This window comes from Apostichopus japonicus, chromosome 16, assembly GCF_037975245.1.
Source record: "Apostichopus japonicus isolate 1M-3 chromosome 16, ASM3797524v1, whole genome shotgun sequence".
NCBI classification, from domain to species: Eukaryota; Metazoa; Echinodermata; class Holothuroidea; order Aspidochirotida; family Stichopodidae; genus Apostichopus; species Apostichopus japonicus.
Genome location: NC_092576.1, coordinates 40,105,749 through 40,132,884, shown reverse-complemented (window position 1 = coordinate 40,132,884; position 27,136 = coordinate 40,105,749). Strand labels below are relative to the sequence as shown.

Below are 27,136 nucleotides of genomic sequence, written 5' to 3'. Positions count from 1 at the left end.
CGTATTAAAAGTTCGTAATCACTGGTCAACATACTACTGTCTTTTGTATTTTTTTTTTTACTAAGGCTTGCGAGGCTTAACAAAAGTCAAACGTCACGATTGACTAGTTCTTGTATAGTTTCAATCAGTTCTCACAATTAGCAAATGATCGAGTAAAGGTGGATTAACAATTTAAGTCTTAAACTGCGTGTTTGTTGTCAGAGTTACTGCATCACTGTTGGCGGTTGTACATGCTGCATATCATGATATTTATATCTCATCACAGGAAATGGTTCCGTTATTGTAATTCTTTGGAGTATTTGACAATAATTTTAACATGCACCCCCAAAAAACAATAGTACATTCCATATGCGTCATCAAACTGAGCATACAAGCCGTCACCTTTTTCGATATATATTGTCACACACCACTGCATAGCAATAATAATTTGCATATTATCTGTAGCGAATCATAACCGTACATGGCCACATTTTCGTTCGTAGTGCTAAGAATTTTAGCTTCGTAGGAATAGAAGGACACTTATGATAGGGAAAGCAGTAAGATTGAGGCAAGTTACAACTTGTTTGGAGCTGTCTAGTTACCTCGGTCGTTCAAATTTATCTTTCTCAAGATATTTATACCTCAAAAGAAAATTGGACGCTCCGTGAGCCTACTCTAAACAATAATTTGTGGATGCTTTCGCCTTGCTTGCCTAAGTATATAATTGTGTACAAGTTGACAAACGGTTTTCTTTTTCGGAATATGTAATTATAACGGTATTTGAGACCCTGTTAAATGTAATTAAAACCAAAACTTACGACGTAAATTCAGCAAAGTGTCTTTTAGAGAGGATGCGAGTTATTTAGATATTGTGTTAGTAAATAGTCAATATTAAAGAATTATTTGAGAACGGATAGTACTGATGTTATGTTGCGATTGAAATTCACCAACGTCACTTGGATTGTTACAAACCTCGGTATTTCACATTCACTTTTCTCGGTATATCCTACAATACCTGGACCTTCTCTCGTCCGTGGATCAACGACATTGAAACTCAAAATCACATTTGCTCAATGTCAAATAACTTTTATCAACGTATATTTGGACAAGTTACTTCAGTGCAGGTAAATCTCTGTATTTTCATTATTCTCAATTGTTCTAGGCCAGGGCTGGGCATATCAAGATAATTATAAAATTTCCAACGTAAGACACAATGAGATAAACAAACCATTGAAATTGTTCAAAGAAAGAACAAATTGTCAACTACGGCAAGATTGATATCAATTCATCATAAAGCTCCCTCGAATCATTGCACTCTGAAATCAAAGAGAAGTTCCATTTAATACCAATGGATATATTATGAACATTAACATTCAGGTTAAAAACATATATTTGCACAACATGAAATACAGACTGTAATTGGTGATGAGACGCCGTATACGAACTTAGTAAATTAAGTGTTGATACTGGGATAGTTGGGTTTAGTAAAAAAAATCACTCAAAGTGTAAACATCCATCAGGGCTTTAGGTTCTTTTTTCGCTAACTTTAGTCTTCTTGAGTTGTTGAAGTTAGGACATGACCAATGCAAACGTCCCTGTTGATTCATTTCAGAGTAAACAGATTTTTGTAGCTATAAACATGGTTTTTAGAATTGTCGATTTGAAATCGAATCCATATTGTTTGACGTTGAACCATTTGTGTATCGCAAAGATATCGGAAATGTCCGTGAACTCACAATTCATGATAATTAGAAATCACAAAATGATAATTTAAATTTATTCAATGTCACGCTATGTCTTTTTAATTATTTTCATCAAAATAACGAATCTCTTTGCAGACGATGGTACACATAAAGACTTACAGATGAACCTTTTACATGGTTAAGTTACACCTCAATACATTGCGCTAGTTGAAAATCAATTATTGTTGACAGATTAATCATTCATTTTCCCATGAAGTAATCGTTTGTGATCGTTCAAAGTATGTTCCTTAAGTTTTAAAATCATGCCATTTACTGTTTCATTGATAAAATCGAATACTAACATAGATAATGCCACTATCGATGATGTTGTGCCAATGTATCTATAACATATTTCGGTTACATAGTCACGGATTGAAATATGTTTATGAATTCATATTCCACCAAACCAATTCAGTATATTTAAGTAGGAGATAAGGGTCATAACGATATTACCAGATAACCGAATAGTTATTATTTGAACCAAATTACAATTTTAATTCCCATTGCAAACATCAAGAACGTGTACATGTCGATCCTACAGAGTTGATCGTGTATAGTGGATCTTATAGTTTCGTGCATAGCGGATTATGTATAGTAGATCATGTATATTATATCGTGTGTAAGGTATCACGTTTAGGGGGGGGGGGTGTCGGGACGTTTTTCTGGGCCATAGGGTGCCCCAATTTTTAAATCAAATAGGACAAATGACTAGCAACTAGATTGAAATCGTGCAATTATTCCCTTTGCCTTCCAAGTGCAGTTTGACACTTATAATAGATTAATAATTTGCCCAGCCTCTTAGAATACTTTTTCTTGTCTTCCTTGTCTTCCTTGTCTTACTTGTCTTCCTATAATAATTGATACACTGCAGCTGTAAGCCTACAACGGATAGTAATATTGAATTATGTGGTATAGATATGTGGAGTGAGGGGACGGGGAGGCTTTCAGCTCTAAAACACCAGCCCCCCCCCCCCAAGAAAAAAATGATGATATTCTTAACTTAGTGTCTTGAAATTTTATCTCATTTTTCCCAAACCCTTCAGGACAGTACATGCTTCAATACATGATCTGTATTCTGTATTCCTTAATTTGACTAGTCTTCAATGATACTGCATATACATGTAATGTGTTCTGAAGTGTTACAGTGGGTTCGTGTACAATACATTAACAGAAGGCTAACGGAATGGATTATGGTGAGGTCCCTAACAGTCTCAACAAGAACTGGCCAACTGCTCTTTCAGCCTTATAGAGCTAGCGTTGCTCTCGATATTCACCATTAGCATTCTTAGTGCTGCTGCCCGCACTTTGTAATCTAATGTCGCTGCCTATATTGATCCAATCCTTAACACTTGCACTACACACTAGCACACATGTCTAATGTCGTTAAGCATGTGAACTGCCATGTAAAACACAACATGATAAGACCATGATACAATCACAGCTAATGTATACAGACAACAGTTATATATATGCTAATGTAATTAATCACCTTTAATATAGCTATTACAGCAGTTGGAGCTCCGAGGTAACTCAGTTCATCACATATTGCTGCATACTTATACCTGGAAACAGGCAACCACACACATGTACACATAAAAGCCACTCCTGACTTGTATCTTGACCATGTTTCTATGAACAAAAACTTGGTTCAACACAACAGTTTCTTACTGCTCAATCTCTACTGCTGGGACGAACTGTGCCAATCTCAGGGATGTACTCTGCCGTCAGTGGCGTCGGTCTACGGGAATTGTGTACACTGATGTCCGTGTGGAAAGATCACAGTCACTTATTGCACAATCATCTATCCAGCTAGTAGCGGTAGATTGAGGTCACTGACGTCACACGAAAATAAATAGGCACTGCCATTAGTACTCACAACAAGAACTTCACGAGGTGGGGAGGGGGCGTGTATATATTGTTTAGACTGCATATTACTGTATATTATCAATGTTGCTTGGTATTTTGTATCATTCATTGTTTGAATGTTCTTTGTATTTTTATCATCCATTGTATTGCTCACCGCAGATATGTAATTTCCTTCTAGGATTCATTTTTCAAGGTCCCGATGAATGTAATGCGGCTTTTAACTGGATAATATACAGCTCAAAAATAGTCACAATATGTAGAGAAAAACACATTTGGGAAGTCTAACCAAAATTTTTTTTCTTGTTTATATATTTTCTAAGCATCTGCATCAACAACTTATACACAGCAATAATGGAATCTTTGGTTGCTTCCGTACTACAAAGTACCTTTCACTTAAATGATGCAAAGATCTCTAGACTTGTAATTCCCAAAAGAAATATTAAAGAAAATGTTTTAACTCAACATGATCAATTGAACTTACAGTGTATATCAGTCTTTACCATCCATTGAGCATTTGTCTACGGTGTCTATATGACTCCATTTAAGTATGAACTCCTTTCTAGCAATCTGTTAGCTGGTCATGCCTTTTCCCTTACAGACTAGTGTTCTCCCACCCACCATTAATCCCCCTTAGTTTGTCCTACCACCATGTAATAGCACATAAGTATTATTGTGCCCCTCCTTAAATTGTCGGTGCCCCTCCAACTCGGAGAACTATAAGATCAACACGGGCCAAGGTGTATAAACTCACATTAGTTGGCCGTGTGATTACCCCTTGGTTTACCGACACTGATTTTTTCCATTTCAAACGCATTGAACCCTAATACGTCATACCAAAACAATGAACTTACTTGTAGTCCACATTCAACCCACACTTGTCAAGTACGGGATTGTCAAAAGTAGACCACGTACCACTGTCAACATATAAATCTAACACCACAGGGGCCCCAAATAGGTATTCCAAGGTTGGCTTACACCCGTGCTATCCCCACGTTCTCCACATAAAACACACATGGTACCACAACGTTATGGTGTCTGGAAAATATATTCCAAAAATAACCCAAAAAACTGTTAAATGAGTGAAATAACGTCATTCTACAATTTCTATACCCCACCGTTAGGAATACTTGTTCATCTGTGTACCTTAACAACCTAATTTGACTACGGGAAGTTTTAAACTGCCTCCTTGGCTTTAATCTTACCGCGAGATAAACCGATTCTCATCAGTTTCTTATCAGCAGAAATTGGTTATGGTTTTAAAATGTTACAGTTATTTCTAGGCAGTGTTTAACAGCTTTACAGTACGCGTTTGACCTTTTTTTTTGGCTTTTCCTTCTACGCTTTCAGAATAAACAAATACAACCACCTATGTCATCTCTCTAAGGTTTTCTTGGACCTATGAGAAGACATGGCGATTCTCGGCACAAGACTCATTTTAGCGTTCACGACAATACTTGCATTATCGTCAGGTGAGTAGTAATCCAGTGAAAAGTGAAGAAGCATTCATTGCGTACGTACTAGTAGCTGCACTATCGTGACTGTATATTGTAAGATCTTCTATGTAAAGTACCACACAGCATTATGCAAACATGCACGGCTTTCGGTTTCCCTTTTTTGGTATCGATGACAAGAGAAACCTATGCAGTCATGACGGCGCGTGTATATGGGTGAGTGACGCCCAGATTGTAAATACGATATCACAAGATATGAATCATGGGTAGTTTTCATGCGTGGGAGATAGATGCCCCTTATCAAGTAGCAGATCCCTATTGCTTGCGGTGGAGGTCAAACTATTATCTGAGGTCACCAGAGGTTAAGCACTGAATACCCTGTAAACACGATATCTCAAGTTGGGAACGTAGATACTTTTCACACTTGCATACGGATGCATTATAGTAAGTAGAAGAAAACTATATTCTGGTCGAGGTCAAAGATTATCTGAGGTCAACGAAGGTCAAACACTGAAAAAGTACACATTATATCTCGTGATAGAAAATATGAATGCTCGTTATTCTTAGCATGCATAAATATCATAAGTCTAATAAACTAATGTTTTGGTGGAGATTACAACATCACATGAGGTCACTAGATGTCAAACACTGAAAACCTTGTAAAGAGGACATCTCGAGGCATGGATAATGCTCAAACCTATCTTGTAAATGCGTTTTATTGATTTTCTTGTCGTTTTTGAGAGGTCAAAGCTCACCTGGGTCACCAGTTATCAAACTCTGAAAACCTTTTAAGCATATTTCATTTTAGATATCATTCATTTATCATTAATGAGTACATAATCCTGTCGTTTTTGGTGAAGGTCAAAGGATATCTGTGGTCACCACATGTCAATCGCTGTAAATGTTGTGATCATGATATCTCGTGATGGAAAGTATGGATCATTTTTATACTTGGCATGTGTATGCGTCATATTGAGTAGATTAACCTAATTGTTTTTGGTGGATGTCAAATATTATCGGCAATTATCAGACATCAAACACTTACAATCTTATAAAGACTATATCTCAAGATAGGAATAATGGATACTTATCATACTTAGCATGTGGATGCGCCATATTAACAAAACAAAGACTATCATTTTTCATGAAGGTCAAAGCTCATCTGAAGACACCAGATGTCAAACATTAATTCTTGTAAACAGGATACCTCAAGACAAGAGGCATGGATACTTTCATTACTATTCATGTGGAATTATAGATGCGTTACATTCTTTTTTGGTTTTGGCGGAGGTCAAGGTAATATGGGTCAACACAGTGTTGGAACTCTGTAACCTTTTTTAACACAATAGCTCATGGTAGAAACCATTGATACTTTTAATACATGGTATATGGATTTGCCATTTTGAGTACAAGATTCCTGTTGTTTGTGTTAATTTTAGGTCAGCAGAGATCAAACTTGAAACATCATATCTCAAGGTAGGAGTCATTGATACTTGGTGTGTGGATGCATCACATTGAGAACAAGACCCCAATTATTTTGGTGGAGGTGTGTATTGCCACGTATAGTAGACTGACCTATGTGTATCATGCCATAGAGTTCTTGGTACATCAAATTAGTGATTCAGTACAAATGTTATAAGAACTTACTGGTGAACAAGCAGAAGTCGTCGGAATACAAGTGCATTTTGCATTCTGGTTAGTTATTGTCAAAGGCAAGCAAGTAACCTATGCAGTTAAGTCGGGGTGTGTTCGCGTTTGTGTGAGGGTGTGCGTGTGTATGTGTAGATATTTCAAGATTGGTATCCTCTTCAGTTCTCATTGTTTGTATGTGACTTCCCTATAATAAGTACAGAACCTTTTGTTTAGGTGCGGTCAAATGTCATTTGGGGTTAGTACAGGACAAACTATGAACATTTCAAAAGCGTTGTTTCTCCAGAACCTAAACATAAAATGATAGGCTCATATTTGCATGGTAGTATAGCTTTATGAAGTGTTAAGCTTTTTACACAATTTGTTGTAAGTAAGATTTCATTGAAGGTCACCATTGATCAAAACGTGAAATACTAGTAAACACGATATCTCCAAATATGAAACTTGATTGGCTCTCATATTTTGCATATGGCTTTCCTAATAACATAAAAACATTGTTGTTTTTGTAGAGATCAAAGTTCAATTAGGGTTATCAGAGCTGACAGTCTATATATCCTTACAAATACAAACCTTGTATTCCCGATATCCCAAGATAGGTTAATGAGTACAAGAACCCTATTATTTTGGGTGGAGGTCAAAGGTAATTTTTGGTTAGCAGAAGTCAAAATATAAAATAGATACTACAGGGTAAGTATTAAAATGCAAATTTAGCCCTTTACTGTTTCTTTCATGATTGTAGTATTATATCACAAACCATGTAAAACACTGACTCTGTTTAGATTTATACTGCTCTCGATCTGCATTATGCAATTCAATTATTATTAGCTTCCAAACTCCTATTATGTTGCATACTTAGTGTATTTAGTAGTAAGTAATCGCTGGGGGGGGGGGGTTCCCCAGCTATTATGTTGCATACATAGTGTATTTAGTAGTAAGTAATCTCTGGGAGGGTTCCCCTCTGTCTTTCTTTGTTCTTTATACTATGGATTTTATTCTGTCTTAATTGCATATTTGCACGATTTAAGTAAATAAACACATGGCTGAGTTTGATAACTATGACATAACACATTCCATTTCCCCCTTGTACAGCAACTTCGGTAGAAGATACAGAATGCGCACAGACAGAGTATGTTGAAATTGGTACGAGAGGACTCATTCCGTTTTCCTGTAATGGAAGCTCTTTCTCATCTATAGCGTGGGTCAATGTTAACGAAGGAAAGACCCTTTTGTTACTCAATAAGGGCGAGAAAAGTGGAAACGGCTACGAATCTGGAGAATATGATATTTATCCTAACGGATCGTTACTTATAACTAACGTGACTGCGAGCCATGAATCTGTATTTCGAGTAGCAACATTAGACTCCCCTTCGAGTTCACCCAGTTTAAAGCTTATATGTGTGCATACAACCGGTATGTAGCTTTGATGTTTTAATCATTGTAAACCTAAAGTGTCAAAAAAGAAATGAAATATGTGATAAAAACTGACATCATCAATCATTATCAATTAAATATAGTAGATAAACATAGTTGACTATATATTATTATAACTAACTATGTCGTGCGATAATTTCTCTTTTGTGAACACAGTGTGGTCAATATAAGTTCAGTTAAGTTTTTTTTAATGGGATCTACAGGTTTTTAACAAAACATAGTCATTCAAGGATTTGAATATGTTAAAGCAGCATTTTGCGTTGGGTCGCTTTTCTCCATCTTTTTAACATGTGCATCGATTTTTTTACATGTATCAATCGTAAAACAGCAAACTAAGATACCATGCAAGTTTCACTCTGCCAAGAGCGTTAATTAGCGAGTAATTAACGATTTATATCGATAACGAGTAAAAGTGTCCTCGACAAAGTTTTCATGTCTCCAAATCCACTAGTTTGAATACCACCAATCAGTGAATAGTATGTACATTCATGAGCATTTTGCGTTTGGTCGCCGTTTTCTACCTTCTTGACATGTCCATCGAGTTTTTTACATACATCAAGTCACAAAACAGCAAATTAAGATATTAGCCAAGTTTTTCCCTGCCAAAAACGTTAATTGGCGAGTATTCCACATACAAAATTAAATCGCATTCAGTTCCCAAACCCACTAGTTTGAATTCAACCAATCAGAGGTGCAGGTTTAGTTATGAGCCGTTGCTAAAAATAGATTCAAGACTTTGCGTTGGGAGTTGTTATGCAACTCCCTGGTACAACTGCTATATAGACTGTACACAAATCAAGCGTGGTGTTATATTACGTATCTGCCAATGACGTTCGTAGTGTTTAAATATTCATATGATGGGCGAGGTTTATTGGGTTCCCAACGGCAATTATCTTGGAGAACAACAAAGTTGAAAGTTGCAATTTTTTCGACTTTTATGAAGTAAAATATTAATAGATAAGCTAGTTATGTTTGTCGTTATGGCATAGTGGAGTCAGTGAGGTTGAGAAATATCATAGTCGAGGACGCAAAATGCTGCTTTAAGAGAGTTGATATTCTTGCTGTTATCTGCTTCAAACAAACTCACAGTGGAACTTGCAAGCTTTACCGTCTGAGCATCAAGGGTTCAATAGGTCGAATATGACAAATGGTCTAAAAACTGCTCACATTCTCTATTATTTATACTTAATGATTTTAACTTCAGCAGTAGGATGTAACAGTATTCCAAAGTGCATAAACAATGTCATGAAAATCTTATTTACTAACAACAAATATGAAAGCGATAAATGGTAACAGAGCTGATTTGCTAGCTCAAAATTGGTAAAAGAAAATGTCCATTTGCTCATACATCTTTGTCTCTATATTTCACATATGGAGACTATTCTTCTGGAACTTAAAACATTTAGGTATAAAAATTCTATACAGAAAAATCCGTTCACATGCATTAATTGGTTGACGCCCACAAGGAAGTGTTACTAATAAGAACTGGCATTTTCTGATCCTTTCTGGCTATTACTTTATTCTGGGAAATATGTAACTCCCTTGCTCTACATTAGTCAAATAGTTATATGTGGAATTTGGAGCAAATTGGTTGACAAAGAGTCACAAAACCAACTGGCCTTGATTTATCGTGCGCTTGCCATCTGTATCAGCGACATGCCATTTGTAAGACTTATTTTAACATTTCTTTAATTTATCTGCATGCTCTCTAATGGTTACTAGAATTATCCCTAAAAACTGACGAAACGCTGAACTGCATTCTTGTTTTCGATCTCATTTTCTTGCTTCCTTGCTATAGCAAAGGAACCTACAGTATGTAGTCGGGTTGGCGTGTATCTATGTGTGTCTGTGTGTATGTGTGTGTGTGTCTGTGACACTTGCTTGGGTACACTGTAACCCAACAAGGGACTAAATTCAAACTTGGTTTATAGATCCGCCATAGTGAGAAAGTGTGTCCTATTGGTTTTGGTGCCTGTGAAGGTCACCAAAGGTCAGTTAAAGTCCAAAAACCAAAATTTTAAAATAATAATAACTTCCATTGACAGTTTCCGACATGGTTGATATTTTGGGAGTAGTTGTAAATGCGACAAGGGATCGATTCTAAACATAACAGTTATGTGATCCAAGGTCGACAAAGGTCTACTAGGGGTCAAACACTAGTATTTTTGCAATAACTTGAGAACCACATGTCCATCAAGGTTGGCAGTTACGCTATTGTAACTCAATAGTCGGCCTGCATTTGGATTACCTTTGACCCGACGTTGAACTCCAGTGACCTGTTTTAATTTCTTTCAAGTTGATTATTGAAGTTTTCGTGGCCATATTCCGATCTAAATTGTCCATAAGTTTACTCCTCTGCAACCTGTGTGCTAAGTTATTAGAGATGAAGCTTCCTTTGGTTTTGTTAAAATTCTGAATAAGTATTGTTAGGATGATTTTGTGAGTTCTGTAAAAAAGAGCCAACTCTTGCTCATGTCAGACACCTGGTCCTCAACAGGTTCACAAAAGGACCAACGGTGGAATTGTGATATTTTTGGCAATAATATTGTTTGTGTATATCGGACCACATAACAATTTTAGGACAGTGCTGCTACCTTGTAAATATTCCTTACAAGCAAGGAACCATGTTGTCCTTGGGCTCGTGTTTTGGTGTAGCTTTAATTTCAGTTTTGAGTTGGAAACAAGTAAGGTAGTATTTCCGACATGTGCCAACAAGGGGCTTCACAGTTAACCGTTCGTTGCACTCATTTATCGGCAAGGTTGGATCAATGGATATGATTGATTGGTTCTTTTGAAATATTCGTTTAACTATTGGCAGTTGGGGAGGAGTTACTTTTTCTATAAACAAGGAAATGATGACTTCATATTTTGGTGCCATTTCTGAGGCTTTTTAAGTGTTCTAAAAGATAATTCCAGGTTAGTTGTAAATGTTGCATTATCGGATAATCTAAACTTAGAAATGATACTGAAAAGATAGCAGAACAAGCTTTACTGGTCTAGTGAAACATTTCGGACAAGACTTAAACAAGTACTCTCAGAATAGACAGAGCGCCTATCCTTCAACTGTTACAACATCAGTAACATTTTAAACAATTATTACTCAGTACATCTGAAATATGTATATAGGCCTTTACCAAAAACTCCATTTTCCAACTGGATCTCATATATAAGTTTTATAAAGGGGTATTGCACAAAAATCAGTAACTGTCCAGATAAGAGCAATTAAAAAAAAAAGATGTAACCTGACATCTCGAGCAGAATCTATTTGATATTTGAAGAATGCAGATTTGTATACACAATACGTACAGTATGTGACTGACTTTTACTGCAAAGTGACTACAAACACATGCATTCAAGGTATACTGAATTATTATGTATGGTTATCTTCTGCTCTCAATTGTCTGTACGCAAGTGAGCCCCCCCCCCCCACCTCATTAATGCAAAGGCTCTTAGTTGTGAAGTTTAACTATTATTTGTCTCAAATTGTTTCACCAGGCTAGCCCTATAACGAGTAACATTATATAATATTACATTACCTTATTTAATATGGTTTAAATGCAAAACCAGAAAAATAAAAGAAGGAATAGTAGTTTAACAGATTCTTCTGTTTTACATAGTCCAGCAAAACATCAAATTGAAAACCAGATTTTTGGACGTATTGTAAAAAAGAATAAAACGAAAAACGATATTCTAAGTAGATTTCTAAATATACTGATTACATCTCATGATATGCTTCACATATTGTTAGTTTACGAATTCTTACAGTTGATACCGTTATGATATCGCGTAATGCGTAATTTTCCTATTGACAGTTTTTGCCAAAAAAGAACTGTAATGTGTTACCCATTTTGATATACCGGTAAAACTCAGTTCCTGTATTAGTCTATGTATGTTGTGTCTCTCCCAAATTCCTGTTGTAAGTTCATTAGGTGCATTGCAATCAGAGGTCTTACTACAAGCGGGATACTACTGCCTACTTGTCTACTGTATAGCAAATAGCTGTACACTGTTCTAAATTAGTACGCGCGTGTCACATTGCTGTATCATAATATTGTTTTACCCATTGGATAAATGATTTATACATTGTTAACAATTTCGTAAATTATTCATTTGTTTGTGTTAATATGAGATTCTTTACTGAGCTGTTGCATTCATAAAAATGTCCCCAAATATGACATTTTCAGAGCTGCTGTAGGATAAAATTTTCACCCAAAGATGCAGAAAATTATGCAGGCATTTTGTATCACAATAACTGAAATTATATCAAACTGATCTTCTACGGTTATTCACATGGAAACGCGATTCAACAGTTTCTGTGTTCAATATCTTTCAGATACAGTCACTTTTCTACAAATAATCATTGTGATCATTACAAGAGAGTGTATTCTTCAATGTTCTTTTTTATAGTGAAACCAGCTATAACCATTCCCGTCATCGAGGAGTGTTCAAATACATACGGTTCTACCTGTGTTAAGTCGACAGCCGATTCCGTTGAGGTTAACTGCTTTGTCAGAGATAGCCGTCCCGCAGTCAAATTGAGTTGGACGATAAGAACTCATGGTGGCGATCACATCCTACCATCAAACTACAAGAATTTCACAACTGATAATGTAACATATACATCACATGTCACAGGAACGTTCTCATTCGGGGAGTCATCTGTTTTAAGTCTTCTGGTCTGTCGAGCAAATAGTGTACTACTGGATCTGGTGGAAGACGAAAACGTTCTTTTGATTGAAAAAGAGATGGATTACACTTCCTTGGCAACTCCCATCAGAAGATATTTGAATATCCATACACCGATGAATTTATCCTGTACAGACCTTGGATTAAATTTAGTCGTTTGGAAGTGGTCACCTCAACAATATTTGTTTGAAACGCTGTATGTTAGCATCTTTCAGAAAAGTAATCACACAATAATCAGCAACAAGGAATACAAACTAGAAGATGAGGGCAGTCTTTTTTTACCAAACACGTTGGTAGAACACGAAGGACTATACGCGTGTGTTTACGATAACGGTGTCAGTGGCGGCATTGTGCTGTACGATGTGCTTGTGATGGGTATGATTGTTTATATCAGGTTATCTGTTATGCTTTTTAGTCTCTACTGTATCACCAAAATATCATAAGTACATGGGTCTTTGCATACATTTAATCAAATTATCAAACTTGTAATCATAAGTTCAGAATGACGGCCTTGTTATGGGCTTTATAAATATTAATCTTGCCCAAATACCCTTGTTTGTTATGATTTTGATAGCTCCCGGTAATTCGATTGCTATCCGGCAAATATTAAGCCAATAACACTATCCATGTCAGTATTTGTCAAATCTACACGAAATGAAGGTTATTGAAATCTTCCGTGGACACTACAGAATGTTCCATGTATATTGATAACTTATGTTTGTGTATCGATAACTTGGAAAAAGTGTGCCGAATCCGTTATTCCTCGTGAACGATGCACTATAATACTTTAAACTACAGTCGCAAGTAAACTTTCATAGGCAAAACGAACTTACGTATACATCAAGATAGCTGGACATGTGTCATGCCTTCTTAAAGTATGTGGCAATAAACAGCTTGTACTGTAATGTAATGTTAAACTATTAGACATATTCTTAAATCTACAGAAAGTCGGTATCATGGAATGCAGTATCACAAGATATCTGTACGTTTGGGCAGATGGTTTGAGCCCTTCTTGCTATATATCATTCGACCTCGTAATAGTTATGGGATGAAAATACTCGAAATCTAACACCAAATAGGCTAAACAAAAATATAATCTATTTGATGTATTATTTCCTTTCAGTTGATCCAACTCCAGTTTTTCCCGTCATAGATGGATGTAATCACCAACAATATTGCGCCCTGGAGAAACAACCTCAGGATGTTTTGACTTGCTCGGTGCTGGGAATAAGACCTAAAGTGGCTCTTGAATGGAGAACCTTTCGAGAGGAAACACCCATTGACTTTACACAACACCAATTTACGGTGACACAGATGGGTGACTTGTATGATATATCTCTGACAGTTAATTTTGACTTTTCTCTAAGAACTCAAAATAAAGTTACCGTAGAGTGTCGCGCTGTAGGAGATAATGCTGAACTATTTAGCCTTTCTACGAAGATTGATCTTCTCTTTCCAAATGGTAAGTTAATACACGTCGCATTAAATGCGCAGCTTTATGAAGTGTGTCCGTGATTACTTGTTGTTTATAACCATTCTGCATATTTGTTTATTTATAGTGCTTACCACAGAACAGAGATCAAACACCTTCACAATAACCATAATCGCCTTATTGGTCACGATGATCATCATCATAGTCGCTGTGGTGATTGTATGTACATGCGCAGCCTTGTGAAGTGTTTCTATGATTACTTGTTGTTTATGACTAATCCGCATTTGTGTTTTATTTATAGTGCTTCAACCAAAACAGAGATCATACACTTGGGCAATAACCATAATCGCCGTATTGGTCACGATGATTATCATCATCACACTCGCTCTGGTGATTTTTTGCAGAATAAGAGGTACATAATACTATTAATGTAACACGATTTATACATAGTTTGGTTATATGTGTATATGAGCATTTTCCAACTACAACATAATTGCATACCAACATAGAATACTAGACGTAGCTGCAATATGTTAACATAGGAAGCATGCTAATAAGGATAATAATACGTACAGAAAACTTTGTGAAAGTAAATTCCTTTATTAGTGAATTAATGTACGTGTCCATCGTGTAAAGTACACATGACGTTTGCACAAACAGTCGTCTTAAAGTTGCTTTCTGGTAGATTGAACACTCCTCTCCTTTATATCAGGATTATGATTCATTGAAAAGAAACATTAAGGATAACGAGAGTTCTTTGCTAATAAACTATACTAATTCCTGAGTGTTTTTTTTTATATATATAAATAGAACGGAGGATGCAAGGTTTATTGCACAATTACTTTAGTGTCAAATTGGGCCACCATAATTGCATTTTTTTTCTGTACGAGAACTGAACTTGTAAATAATCACAAAAACCTTGCAAGTCAAGTAGGTATTTTCTTTCCATTACAAAATTTGAAGCTACCCACTATATTCTATATCGGTATTTTTTAAATAAATCTTCATATTCTCTTCAGCAAGGAAAAAGAGTATGAAACAAATTAAGCGTGGTGATACAGAAACTGAGGTATTGTTCACAATTGACTTCTTTTTATAACTAAATTAGGCAGTCATTTTATTCTAAAGGAGAACGCGAGGTTACTTTTTTTACAGATTGAATTGGTGTTGATTCGTGTGTATTTTTTTACACAAGTGCCTGATCGCTTTCATCACTTAAATGTGTAAGTTACGATTCATTATACACAAAAGCGCTGTTTACACTATGTATGATTCCCAACGATATGATACGATATCATAACAAAATCTTTGTTCTCACCAATTACGATTAATATATGCGATAAATGCATCTTAGACGTCGTCGGAAATATTGCTGTTGTCCCTTTTGCAACCAAAAGTCATGGTGTAGAATATGTTGGCCTATACTTCGCAAAACGACACAACGATACATTATGCCGGCAAATGTACAATGTGTGCTAAACAGATTCGATTAAATTGAAAAAGTTTTTGACGCTTAGCTCTAAATAAGGATCACACTTAATAAAGAAAGATTGCAATGGGAATTATTACTAATGAAAATATAAGACGTTATGTTATCGTTTAAAAATATATTACAACCAGTGGTATGTTTATTGTTTCACAGGGTATCCCAATGATGGAAAATACAAATGGTATGTATTACAGAAAATAATACTTTACGTTAATATACATTATTACATTATTATTAAACTAACAAAACAAAGAACTTGCAAATTGTGACAGATGAACATTTTGTAAGCACATTACATCGTATACACTGTGTTTACAAAGATTCTGCACATATTAGCTAAACTGTTGGTACACACATTCACACACTCCATTCTGGTAGATGATATTTCAATTATACTTGTCATGTTGTTCTACCAAAGGATATCTAACCAACGTTATTGATGGATATTTAAATATTTTTTTTATTTATCTTAACTTTATTGTGAAGAGTCTGGTTAACTCAGAGTGACACTGTTCGTTAAAAAGAGTAAACTATAATACCTTTTATTTCAAGTTATATCAAGTCAATATATTTGAAACTCATCATAAACATTGCTAACCATGATTCTTCTTATCACAGAATACTCGGAGAAAGCTGAGCGATTCATCGAACACTTAAAAGCAAAGTATGAAATATTTTACGATTCTGTTCAACCAATCCCCTACATTAAAGATATGATGTATTGCGTGGACAAGGTATTTGTTAAGGGCGGTATTGAATACAAGACAGGTATTTCTGGAGGAAAGGCACAATGGGATAAATTGTTATCATATCAAGAATTAGTCAAAGAAAACTACGTAAAAACAAAAAGACAGATTATTGAAGGTGAACCTGGCTACGGCAAGTCAACGTTGATTTTACAGTTACTTTATGACTGGTGCAAATCCATCCCTACATCACCGTTAAAGGAAGTAGACGTTATTATATATTTACGTCTACGGCAACTTGGAGGAGTTGACTCGATTTTTAGTGCGATTAGACAATTCATTTTACCGAGAGATTCAGATATAAGTGAGGAAGATATACAAGTAATATTGAAGCAAATGAAAGCAGTGCTGGTTTTACTTGATGGCTTCGATGAGTATCCCGATCAAGAAAGTACAGAAACAGACATTTATCACATCATGATGAAAAATATGTTTCAGGGATTTAACGTCATTCTAACGACAAGACCATTTTGTGTACCAAAAGATTTTGCACCTCACTCCGACCGTGTTCGGCTTACAGGATTCGGTGAAGAGGCGCGTAGAAAGTATGTTGAAAAGGCTGTTGTTGGAACATATGGAGAAGCAGTGAACGAGCTATTGAGGAAATTGGAGGAAAATCCCATTCTAGATGACCTTTGTCAGGTTCCTCTATTCTTTGTTATGTTTGCACACATGACGTACGAAAAGGAACATTTTTTAACATTCAAATCTGTAACTAATTTTTTCCGGTACATGATATCTTGCTTTCACAGTCACATGAAGAATAAAATGAAAGACAAAAATGTCATAAACTTTGATTTATTGGAACATGAACACAAAGTACTAGACAAAATCGCCTTTGAAGCTTTGAGTGGAAAACTTGCTTTGAACCGTAAGCAGCTTCGCAATCAGCTAGGACATGAGTTTTATGACCAGTATCTTCGTATTGGTATATTCTTGGAAGAAGAAGTACTAACTATCGCGGATACATCAAACGCACAAGACCATATTCAGTACAATAAAGAGGTCCATTTTTATCACAAAACCGTTTGTGAGTGGTATGCTGCACATTACGTTGCAGAACAATTATCTGGTGAAAAATCTGATTGTATCGACGAGTTTCTGCAGAATTTAGATCCTTTTGACCTGCAGTATTTGTACAGATTTGCGTGTGGACTTAACAAAATTGCCGAGGAGAAAGTTATCCGATACCTGCTGCAGAAAAAAGAAAGTAAAAAGTTCGCAATTTTGTGCATGCTAGAACAGAAAGACAAAGATGACAGATTTCTAAACACAGTTTTTGATTTAGTTTCGTCTGATAAAACATCCATTCGGAAGAACGATAGTAAGCTACTACAGAGATCTACGATACAAATACTAGATGTTGCATCGAAGAATCAGGTGAGTAACGTTTACTCAATAACGTGTTTAAAAGCTATACAGAATACAATCACAAACATAGAAATACAGGTATAAAAAACAGACATTACGTCATACCATGTTTTCAACCATAACAGGAAGTGTTTCTCACAAAGACAGATGTAAGCCAAGGCCGTCTGCACTTGCTGAACATCAGTACATTTGCAATTCTTGTTCTCAACATATAATGTGAGATTATATATACACCATCTTGAGATATAACTCTTACAATGTTTACATTTCTTACTTTGACAAAATTAATATTCACTTCCACCGACAAATCAACTTCGACATATGATTCATTGAAATTGTCACTTCTTAAGATCACCATGTTCACATTCCGATCAATTTGCATATAGTTTTGACTTTACGTGTCAAAAGTGAAACTAGTATAACTAGGTGACTATTTTATGTACTAAACTGCAACGGTGTCCAAATGTTATCGTACGTGTCATAAAATAACTATTTAACTCCAAAGAAATTACCACGAAGAACAACCTTTAACGTAATAAATGATACTCGCTAGACCGTCAACATTAACAACCCTCCCCCTTTCCCTCTCAAGGGAGGGGGGAGGGTTCATGAAGTATCAAGTCACATTTGTTGACCTAAAATCGCAGCTCACCTCTAACGAAACAAAATAGGTATTTTTTGTATTCGTGGTATTTATCTAAGTTTTTATCAAACATTGTTAACACAAAATATAACATTCTTTACCTTTCGACTGATTTCGAAAATATCTTAGAAATTTCGACGTTTTGCCTGAAATTACCGATGTTACATCTCGAAATTTGATATATGAAAATTAAATGGTATATATGTTATCTACTGTACAGTAGAAATATCTAATAAGTATTTGTTTCTCAGTAATCAGACGTACCGAGGAGGAGGTAAAGGTAAGCCCCTCTTGATTTTATTCTGGAGGTTTAGCACAAGTACACTTGGTGCCCGTGTTCGGACGTTATTTAGACGCCGGGAAATTGTAAACTCTCTGTCGGCATGTCCAAAGCTTTTTATCGGAAGAAGTGTCAGTTCTGCATATCCAAGTATCTATATGATATGTGTGGTACCCCTGCCTATGAGTTGTTAGTATGTGATGTGTTTACGGAAATTTACTTCTTAATAATTTTGATTGTTCATCTATAAAGCTTTCAGTATGTTAAAAAACAGTTTGAATAACTAGTTGTTGACTTGTTACTTGTGTGAAGTTCAAGCACGACAGTTTGCAATGTCCTTCTATACGACGAGAGAAAAAAAAACGTGACTTCAGAGATTGTATTTCTCTACCATGTGGATTCATTACATTTTTTTAACTATATTCATTGAACGAGTTCATTTAGAATCGTAGTGTTGTCAATACGTTTTTCTGAGGAAGTGTCGGAAGTGCGCCATCTATTCTTCGCTATCATAAACTAAATAAGCAATTAAAAAAAAACATTCCAGGACGCTTCTTTTCATGTTTACATTTCAATCATATACACCTGTTTTCAAAGCACACGCAATCCTGCCGTATAGAGTGATCTACGTACGTACACATTGTGTTACCATTGTAACATTTAGTGTGTACGTTTAGTGTGTCATTCGTTCCCTGCGACATATACAACTGGATTTACGTCTTTTTAGCGAAACTATCGTTTATGGTTTTCTGCTGTTATTAAATTAGCTGAAAGTAGGTGTAATTAAGGTGAACAATATAGACATGGTGACTTACGCATACGAGTCTATTATAAATCACTTGGAAAGGAGATGATCAGCAACGGTAACATTGTTTCTGTTTTATCACTAGGGGTTGCAATATAGCTTCGATAACTGCCTCTAACTAATGGACGTCAATCAGACATTTAAGCTAGGCCAACTGCCTTCATATACAAACATGGTTAAATGAGTAGAATACTTGTGTCAGAATGATACAATACAAATGCCTAACTGAATTTAAAATGTCGTTTAGATTTTGATTTAATCCGAGAAGCATTTATTCTTACTACTTTATGACTTCGCCATTATTGATGTTACTTGCTCTACTAAATACTGTGACATATCACAGTAATGTGACGGTGATGTATATTAGATCACTGTAAGGCTGGAAAGCGTGAACGAGTGATTGCTGATTGATAACAGATAACACCGAACAAGTACCAAGATAGGGAAAACTGATAAAATAATTTAAATAGGCAAACTTAAACTCATTCTAGGCGTTGTTCAAAATGATTTCAAAGTGGTTTTACAATTTGCTGAAATCGTTACTCTTTGGTCAAACAGTCCTTTAGTTATCCATAGTTGGCTATTTGTTTCTAATTAAACTTTCTAAACTGGTCGCTTAGAGTCTATCAATAAGCCAATCTGATGGGAGGGGAATTCTAAACAGTGTCGCTCTGACTAACTATTTTTTTTTCTAAGTACTAGATTAAGCTAATAATGTTTTGAATAGTATATTTTTAATTACAAATAATTAGGCTATTACCCACATCTCTCTAGCTAGTGTTTAATGTGGAATATACATTATGATATGTATGGAACTGCTGTGGAGAACCTTTATTTTTGTTAAAGTTAATAGCGCCACCTTTATATCGACTAGCTCGATCATCTTGTAGCGACTTTTATAGCTAACGCGACACTCCATCTCTATTCACCAAAATCGCTACTTCATTCTATCCATCTTCATCTTTCATTTAGCCATCTCTTGTCATCTTAAGTGACCTTTACTTTCTCAAGATTGCGAGATATCGCATATATTCCTCGCTCGAAACATCAAGAGCGAATCATCTGAGATATTATAACATTGACTATCATTTTCGTTGAGCCTACACCCCCGGGTTATATATATATATATATATATATATATATGTATATGTATATAATAACTTACCTAATTTAATTATTGTATCTCACTCGAGATCCAGCCTTTCTCTAAATGGAGCATAGTTGTTTAACAGTTTTTCCGTTATTCCTGTATATGTATATATGTATGTAGTTGGGAAGCAACAACGCGGTTACTACAGTAGCTTTAGGTAGTTAAGGGCCACGCTGTACAGACGTGTATTTTTCCATTATTCGGTGGACTTATCAACCCTCAAGGATGAGCTTATCGGCGCCTTTTGTTATATAAGAGAAACGTGGGGTCAGTTCTTTGTATTTTTATCATTATTATCAGTATTAACTCAATTATCCCCGCACTGCCTCCGTGTCTCCCGGGAACGGAAGTCTATTGCCACTGGCAACTCACGGCGGAAAAGTGCCCATCATCGTCTGGATCGGCCGTTAATGTAATATTTAATAGGCAAAAAAGGGAAATAAATTATTCACTGAAAGAATAACCAGGGGGAGATGGCTAAATTATTTATTTCCGAGCCAACCTTAACACGATTGTAAACATATATTTGTTATTGTCATTCGTTTGGGGTTTCTCAGATTAATGAATACATATATATATAATCACACAACATATCTGATGCTTACGATTTTATCTTGTGAATGTTGAAACATTGCTTACAAAGTGTAGGTAAAAGTTAACATCGTTGCAATGAGAAATTTCAGTTTAATTATAAATGATGAACTGCAGCTATCGGGAAGAGAAGTCGATTGTAGCGGGCTATTCCGTTGTCTGGCCTTGGCTGGTTTGTCCAGGTGCGTATCCAGGGGGGGGCGTTGGGGGCGCGCGCCCCCCGGGTAAGAAAAAGAGGAGAAAAAAAGAGAGAAGAAAAAAAGAAAAAAGAGGGGAAAAAAGAGGAGGAGGAGAGGAAGGAAGGGAAAAGAAAAAGAAGAAAGAGAGAAAAAGAGAGAGTAAAAGAAAAACGCGAAGACACCGGGAAGAGAAAGAGGAACAGTGACATCATTACAGCTCTGAAGGTTAGCCAGTGACAGATCAATGATTTCGTAAAAGTGTGACTCACCCTACCCCTTACACCGACAACTCCATTTTTTGAGGTTTCCATTTTCCTCTCTCACTAATGATCTACATATATACTATATATGGTCTATCATAACGCGTGTGTAGAATTGTGCTATGAAACCAACTGTGGCTGGTCTCAAACTCGACCGTGTCGTCGGGAAACATGACGCATTTTGGGATATGGGCGACCGCCCGCCCCCCCCCCCATTCAGCATTTTTTTAAATGATATCGCTAAGTAATTTCAAAATAGAAAGTGCTTAGATGCAACTTACAAGGCCTGGGAAGTGTCATTTCCAGCGATCTGGGAGACATTTTCGGCCAAAATTTGCTTGTACGCTCCGCGCTAACAAATGGTCCTTTGGTAGTGCCATTTCCAGCGATCTGGGAGGCATTTTCGGCCAAAATTTTCTTGTACGCTTCGCGCCAACATATGGTGGCGCTACTCTTAGATAATTTGCCTACAGGCTTCGCCCGTCCCTTGGCAAATTCCTCGCTACGCGCCTGTTCGAATTTGTAACGCAAACAGCAGATATCACATCATATCAGTGAGCATGAAAATGGCGTTCCAGGATGAAAAGCCTCAAAACTGTCCGACTTGCCTGAAAAAATAACCAAACGTTTTTGAAGGGTCATTTCCGGCGATCTAGGGAGTATCTTTACTCAAAAATTGTCTGTGTGCTACGCGCCAACCAGTGGTGGCGCTCCGCTTAGATAGTGTCGAAAGCGCCCCTACAGACCATTCTCGCCCCTCCTGACCAATACCCCTAGCTCCGCCACTGCCGCCGCGCCTCTTACGCCTATGTGTGTAATGTTCGGTTTCGGAAATATCTGCTATTTTTTTCATTTCCTTCAACCAAGTTTTAAAATAGCCGTTATAAGAGGTTTTAATATTTGTACACCAATAAATTAACCGTGTCTGAATTTTCGAAAATTTCTGACCAACATTCTGCATCAAACTTCCCTCTACTTGTGAAATTTTGACCGGTCTGTTAGGGGTTGAAGGAAGTTTTTCTATATTGGTTGTCAATAGATGAAATTTTGTACATTATTATGGGTATGTTTTGAAGTGAGTTTATTCACAAGAAATGTGAATTTTCAAATTCTGAACAAATATGGGGCTTAAAACCTTGAAAAGTGGGGCTGACGGGTATTGTGGGCAGCTACGTAGAATCACCTACAAAAGCAAAGACCCACAGGAGATGCGATCAGGTCGAACATGATGTGTGCCGGGTTTACAATCTTCAAAAAGGTTATGGATAGAAAAAAAAACTATTAGGAAATACTTGGTTCTCAGGCAAAAAGTGTACATCTGGTTGGTCATTTCAAGCCCGAGAAGTGCCGTTTCCGGTGATCTGGGGGGTATCAAAACAAGAAATTTTCTTGTACGCTGCGCGCCAACTGATGGTGGCGCTCCGCTTAGATAGTAATTCGCGCCCCCCGGGTTTGAAAATCCTGGATACGCGCCTGTTGTCTGTAGTAATACATACATGTACTAACTGGATCAACTATAATAACTGTAGGAAGAATAACATTGGTGCGGGGTCATGATTTTATCTGATTCAAAATGATATGATTTTAAACAGAATGTGCTTTATATGATTCTGTTAATGGACATAAAACCTTATGATAACTTTTTTTTATTTGGTCATAATACAGTTCATATCAAGCATGGATACAGTGTTCCGCGTTTTATAAGTTTCTGCATTGAATGAAATGAAACCTGCGTACAAAAACATAACTGTCAATTTTCTTTTTCAAAGTTATCAGTAATTTGTGAAATTTATTATATACAAATTAAGATAATTTATGTAATGAAAAAAAAATATGTGTATATTTCTTGTTTATTAAATGTAAAGCCGTTCGTTGATTATTTGATCATTTGTTTGATACATGTGAAATCCTTGCTATAGGCTTACTATGTATGTGTCTATTATTAAGTAAACATAATATAAATGTAATCTTGCTTTCCAGTTCTCAATATCTCATCTATACCTAAGATTGTCCTTCAGTGGACTTGACGGTAAAGATATCAAACTTGAGTCCGGTCTTTGTTTATCAAGCCTATCATCAGTTGAGAAGATATCCATCAATGGAGGAGGAATTAAAGAACTAGGCGAGGAAGAAGTGATCGGATTAATAAACTATGGAATAAAGTCACGAATATTCAAGGAAATATGGTAAATGGTATATCACCAATACTTGCCTTACGTGTGTGTGTTGGATGGGTGGGGGGGGGGGGGGTAGATCAGAGGGTCAACGATATATATATATATATATATATATATATATATATATATATATATATATATATATATATATATATATATATATATATATATATATATATATATATATTAAATCCAGTTGAGTGTATCAAAGTCATATTTAAAACAGGGTGCAGTTTGTATTGTTACGCTACTTTAAATGATTTGTAAATTGGGAAATACCTTCAAATTTAATTTGCTACTCAGAATTTTACAATAGTTACTGTGCAGTTAATATCAAGTTGTAACTTTATTTTTCAATGTGTGAGGGTAGAGTCGATCTGTCGGGGATGGAGACTTTACATTGTATCAAGTTGAATAAGGCTTTACCTTAGAAGTTAAAACCAAAGTCAAAGTAAAAGCACAAACAAATAAAAGTAAAAATTAGCAAATTCAAACAGACAAAAAATAATGTGCTGTATCCTATAGTCATGCCGAAATATATTAAATATCAAAAACACAAGATAGGACATTATTGTGGACGATTTTCTCGGGGGGATGCGTTATTTCAGTTAAATTCATTTTAGAGGAGCGTCGATGGTTTCGATGAGGGTTATTCATTATTTGGTCTAGATACCTGTGTTTTGTAAAAGTAAAATAATCTGGGTCGCGTATGAAACTGTACTTCACGGCACAGTGTGTTTATTTATAATATTCATAATATTCCTGGAATGGTGCATAAGGACGGATTGTTGGAATTATTGTAATATTATGTAAGTTCATGCATTGGGAGTTATTTAACCTTTTTGTGTACTATCACGTGTTTGCTTGATATATCCACACCTTTCAAACACCTCGCTTCACAACAGAAAGGATGAAACTAAATCCATTCATATCCAACTCATTTTTGCCGTGATGGCACAAGATATTATTTTGTTATTACGTGTTAAATGTATTTATTAACTTAATTCTTTTATTTCCCGTTGAAGGCTTCACAGCTGTAAATTGCCGTCTTCGATCAATCCAGACATCATTCCAGAAGAATCAAGATCAAGGGATATTAAAGGTACGATTTTTACATAAGAATATTAATCATTTAATACATTTCTTACGCTTTATTTCACATAAGGTTAAGTACGGAACGGCAAATGATAAGTTTAATTTCCTACTTTTATAGGCAGAGATAATCTACGAATAGGGATCTAAGCAGTGATTAACAGGCCTATAATTTCACAAAAACAGACACTTGTCAAAACATACAAGTGCTTTAAAACTCGGTTGTCAAAATTCGAGTTCCCAATGGTAGTTTCCTGAATGAAAAAAAGACATCAGTTATTGTACAGGCTAGACTCAAAAAATGAAGTGTTGAAAAGTAATCGATAAGTGTTATATCAAACACTTCAGCCTAGCTCGTACAGGGACGACACCCGCCTTGCTAATTTTACACTTTTCGAGTGTTGAAAATCTAACACCTCGCTGGTGTTGAATTTATCAACACTTGCAGGTGTCATTGTCACACCCAGTCCCCTAAATTTAGCTCTTCAAATGTGTTTATTACTCAGTTGATGGGAGCGCTGAAGTAACACCACATGTCTGGCTATTCTTACACTTTTTGCGTGTTGAATATAGCCAACATCTTACTGATATTCAATTAACACTTGCAGGTGAAATTGAAAACCCCTATCCCATTTATTTATAACACTTACACTCAAGAAACGTTTTACACAGGTTAAGTAAAATTTTACTTAATTTTCATGTCAAATAAGAACACTAAAACATTTAAGTAAAAATTACTTAACTGCTGGTTTGTAAAGTTTTACATGTTTATTATGTAACGCAAATACAATACTGTTATGTAAAATTTTGCCAGAGAAGTTTACATAGCACCCGTTTAGTAACTATTTTATACATGTTTTGGGTTAATTATTACCTAGTAATTAGGTAAACAATGTATGGATGCATGTTTAAATTGCTCACAGCAGAAAGGTACATTTGAGAGAGCAAAAAGCAATGACAATACAAACAATTCAGAATGTGCGATTTTTAGCAATTAAACACCCTACTACCCTCCTATTCCAGAGGTCCATATATTATATCCCATTAAATGTAAAATGAACAATTTAGGCTATAAAAGTATTGTCTTGTGGAATTAAGTCAACTTAAAAGTGCCAACATTTTCAATTGCTACAGTGCAGTTACTTGGTCTTTATTGTTTGCGCATGCCTTTTGGTATTCCAGATTAAACAAAAAGAAACAACTCTTCCCAAAGTCAATTTCAAATAAGCAACAACTTAAGAACAATTCTGATCCATAGGATGAGAAAACATGGAGCGACTGCTACACTACAGTGACTATGTATTTGTTGTTGGCAAATGCCTTTGGTATTCCAGATTAAACACAAAAAACAACTCTTCCCAAAGTCAATTTCAAATAAGCAACGAATTTATATGCTGATCCGTGGGATGAGAAAACGTGGAGTGCTGACTTTGATGACTGCTACACTGCAGTTACTTTGTCTTTGTTGTTGGCTCGTGCCTTTGGTATTCCAAATTAAACACAAAGAAACAACTCTTCCCAAAGACAATTCCAAATAAGCAACAACTTTACATACATTCTGATCCGTGAGATGAGGAAACGTGGAGTGCTGTCTATGACAACTGCTAAACTGCAGTTACTTTGTCTTTTTTGTTGGCACGGTTAGCATTAAATCTTGAATCTGGTTGCACTTCACACCACCAGGCACTGGTAGACAACTTTTTGGAAAAATTCCTAGGCACCGAGACTTGCAATTTGGTATAATTCAGATTTAACACGTAGAATGATTTGAAGCAACATCAATGGCTTCATAAATGTCCTCTGGGGTAGGGCAAGTCTCTCGATGATCACAAATGACTGCTTGGGATGTATTTTGCTTCCTCCAAGAAATAACACATATTGCTGAGTTTTTTTTTTCTGAAATCTTTTGCAAATAGAATTCCAAGTTGATGCTTCCTAAGTAGCAACAAAGAAAAGAAAAGAAAATTCCCATCAAAATGAAGTTGTGGTAAAACCTTCTTGGATCATAAGCAGTTATTTACATGTTCCCTTCACAAACCATTGACATTCCTAAAGAAAATGCCCACAATTTAATCAGTTGTGATTCTAACTTCTTCAAATACGTTTGAAACTAGAA

The 27,136-nt window shown here is 35.9% G+C and overlaps 1 protein-coding gene across 1 annotated transcript in view; it reads left to right on the top strand.

Moving 5' to 3' along the window:
* The first annotated feature begins 449 nt into the window (after positions 1 to 449).
* Positions 450 to 27,136, top strand: part of LOC139982928 (uncharacterized) — a 44,606-nt gene continuing 17,919 nt past the window's right edge. Inside the window, exons 1-11 of the mRNA XM_071996133.1 lie at positions 450 to 1,103; positions 4,935 to 5,056; positions 7,778 to 8,098; positions 12,527 to 13,180; positions 13,929 to 14,267; positions 14,539 to 14,649; positions 15,257 to 15,306; positions 15,880 to 15,907; positions 16,345 to 17,852; positions 23,732 to 23,937; positions 24,954 to 25,030. Of these exons, the coding sequence (XP_071852234.1) occupies positions 4,996 to 5,056; positions 7,778 to 8,098; positions 12,527 to 13,180; positions 13,929 to 14,267; positions 14,539 to 14,649; positions 15,257 to 15,306; positions 15,880 to 15,907; positions 16,345 to 17,852; positions 23,732 to 23,937; positions 24,954 to 25,030 (3,355 nt within the window). The 5' untranslated portion in view covers positions 450 to 1,103; positions 4,935 to 4,995. The remainder of the gene's footprint in view (positions 1,104 to 4,934; positions 5,057 to 7,777; positions 8,099 to 12,526; positions 13,181 to 13,928; positions 14,268 to 14,538; positions 14,650 to 15,256; positions 15,307 to 15,879; positions 15,908 to 16,344; positions 17,853 to 23,731; positions 23,938 to 24,953; positions 25,031 to 27,136) is intronic.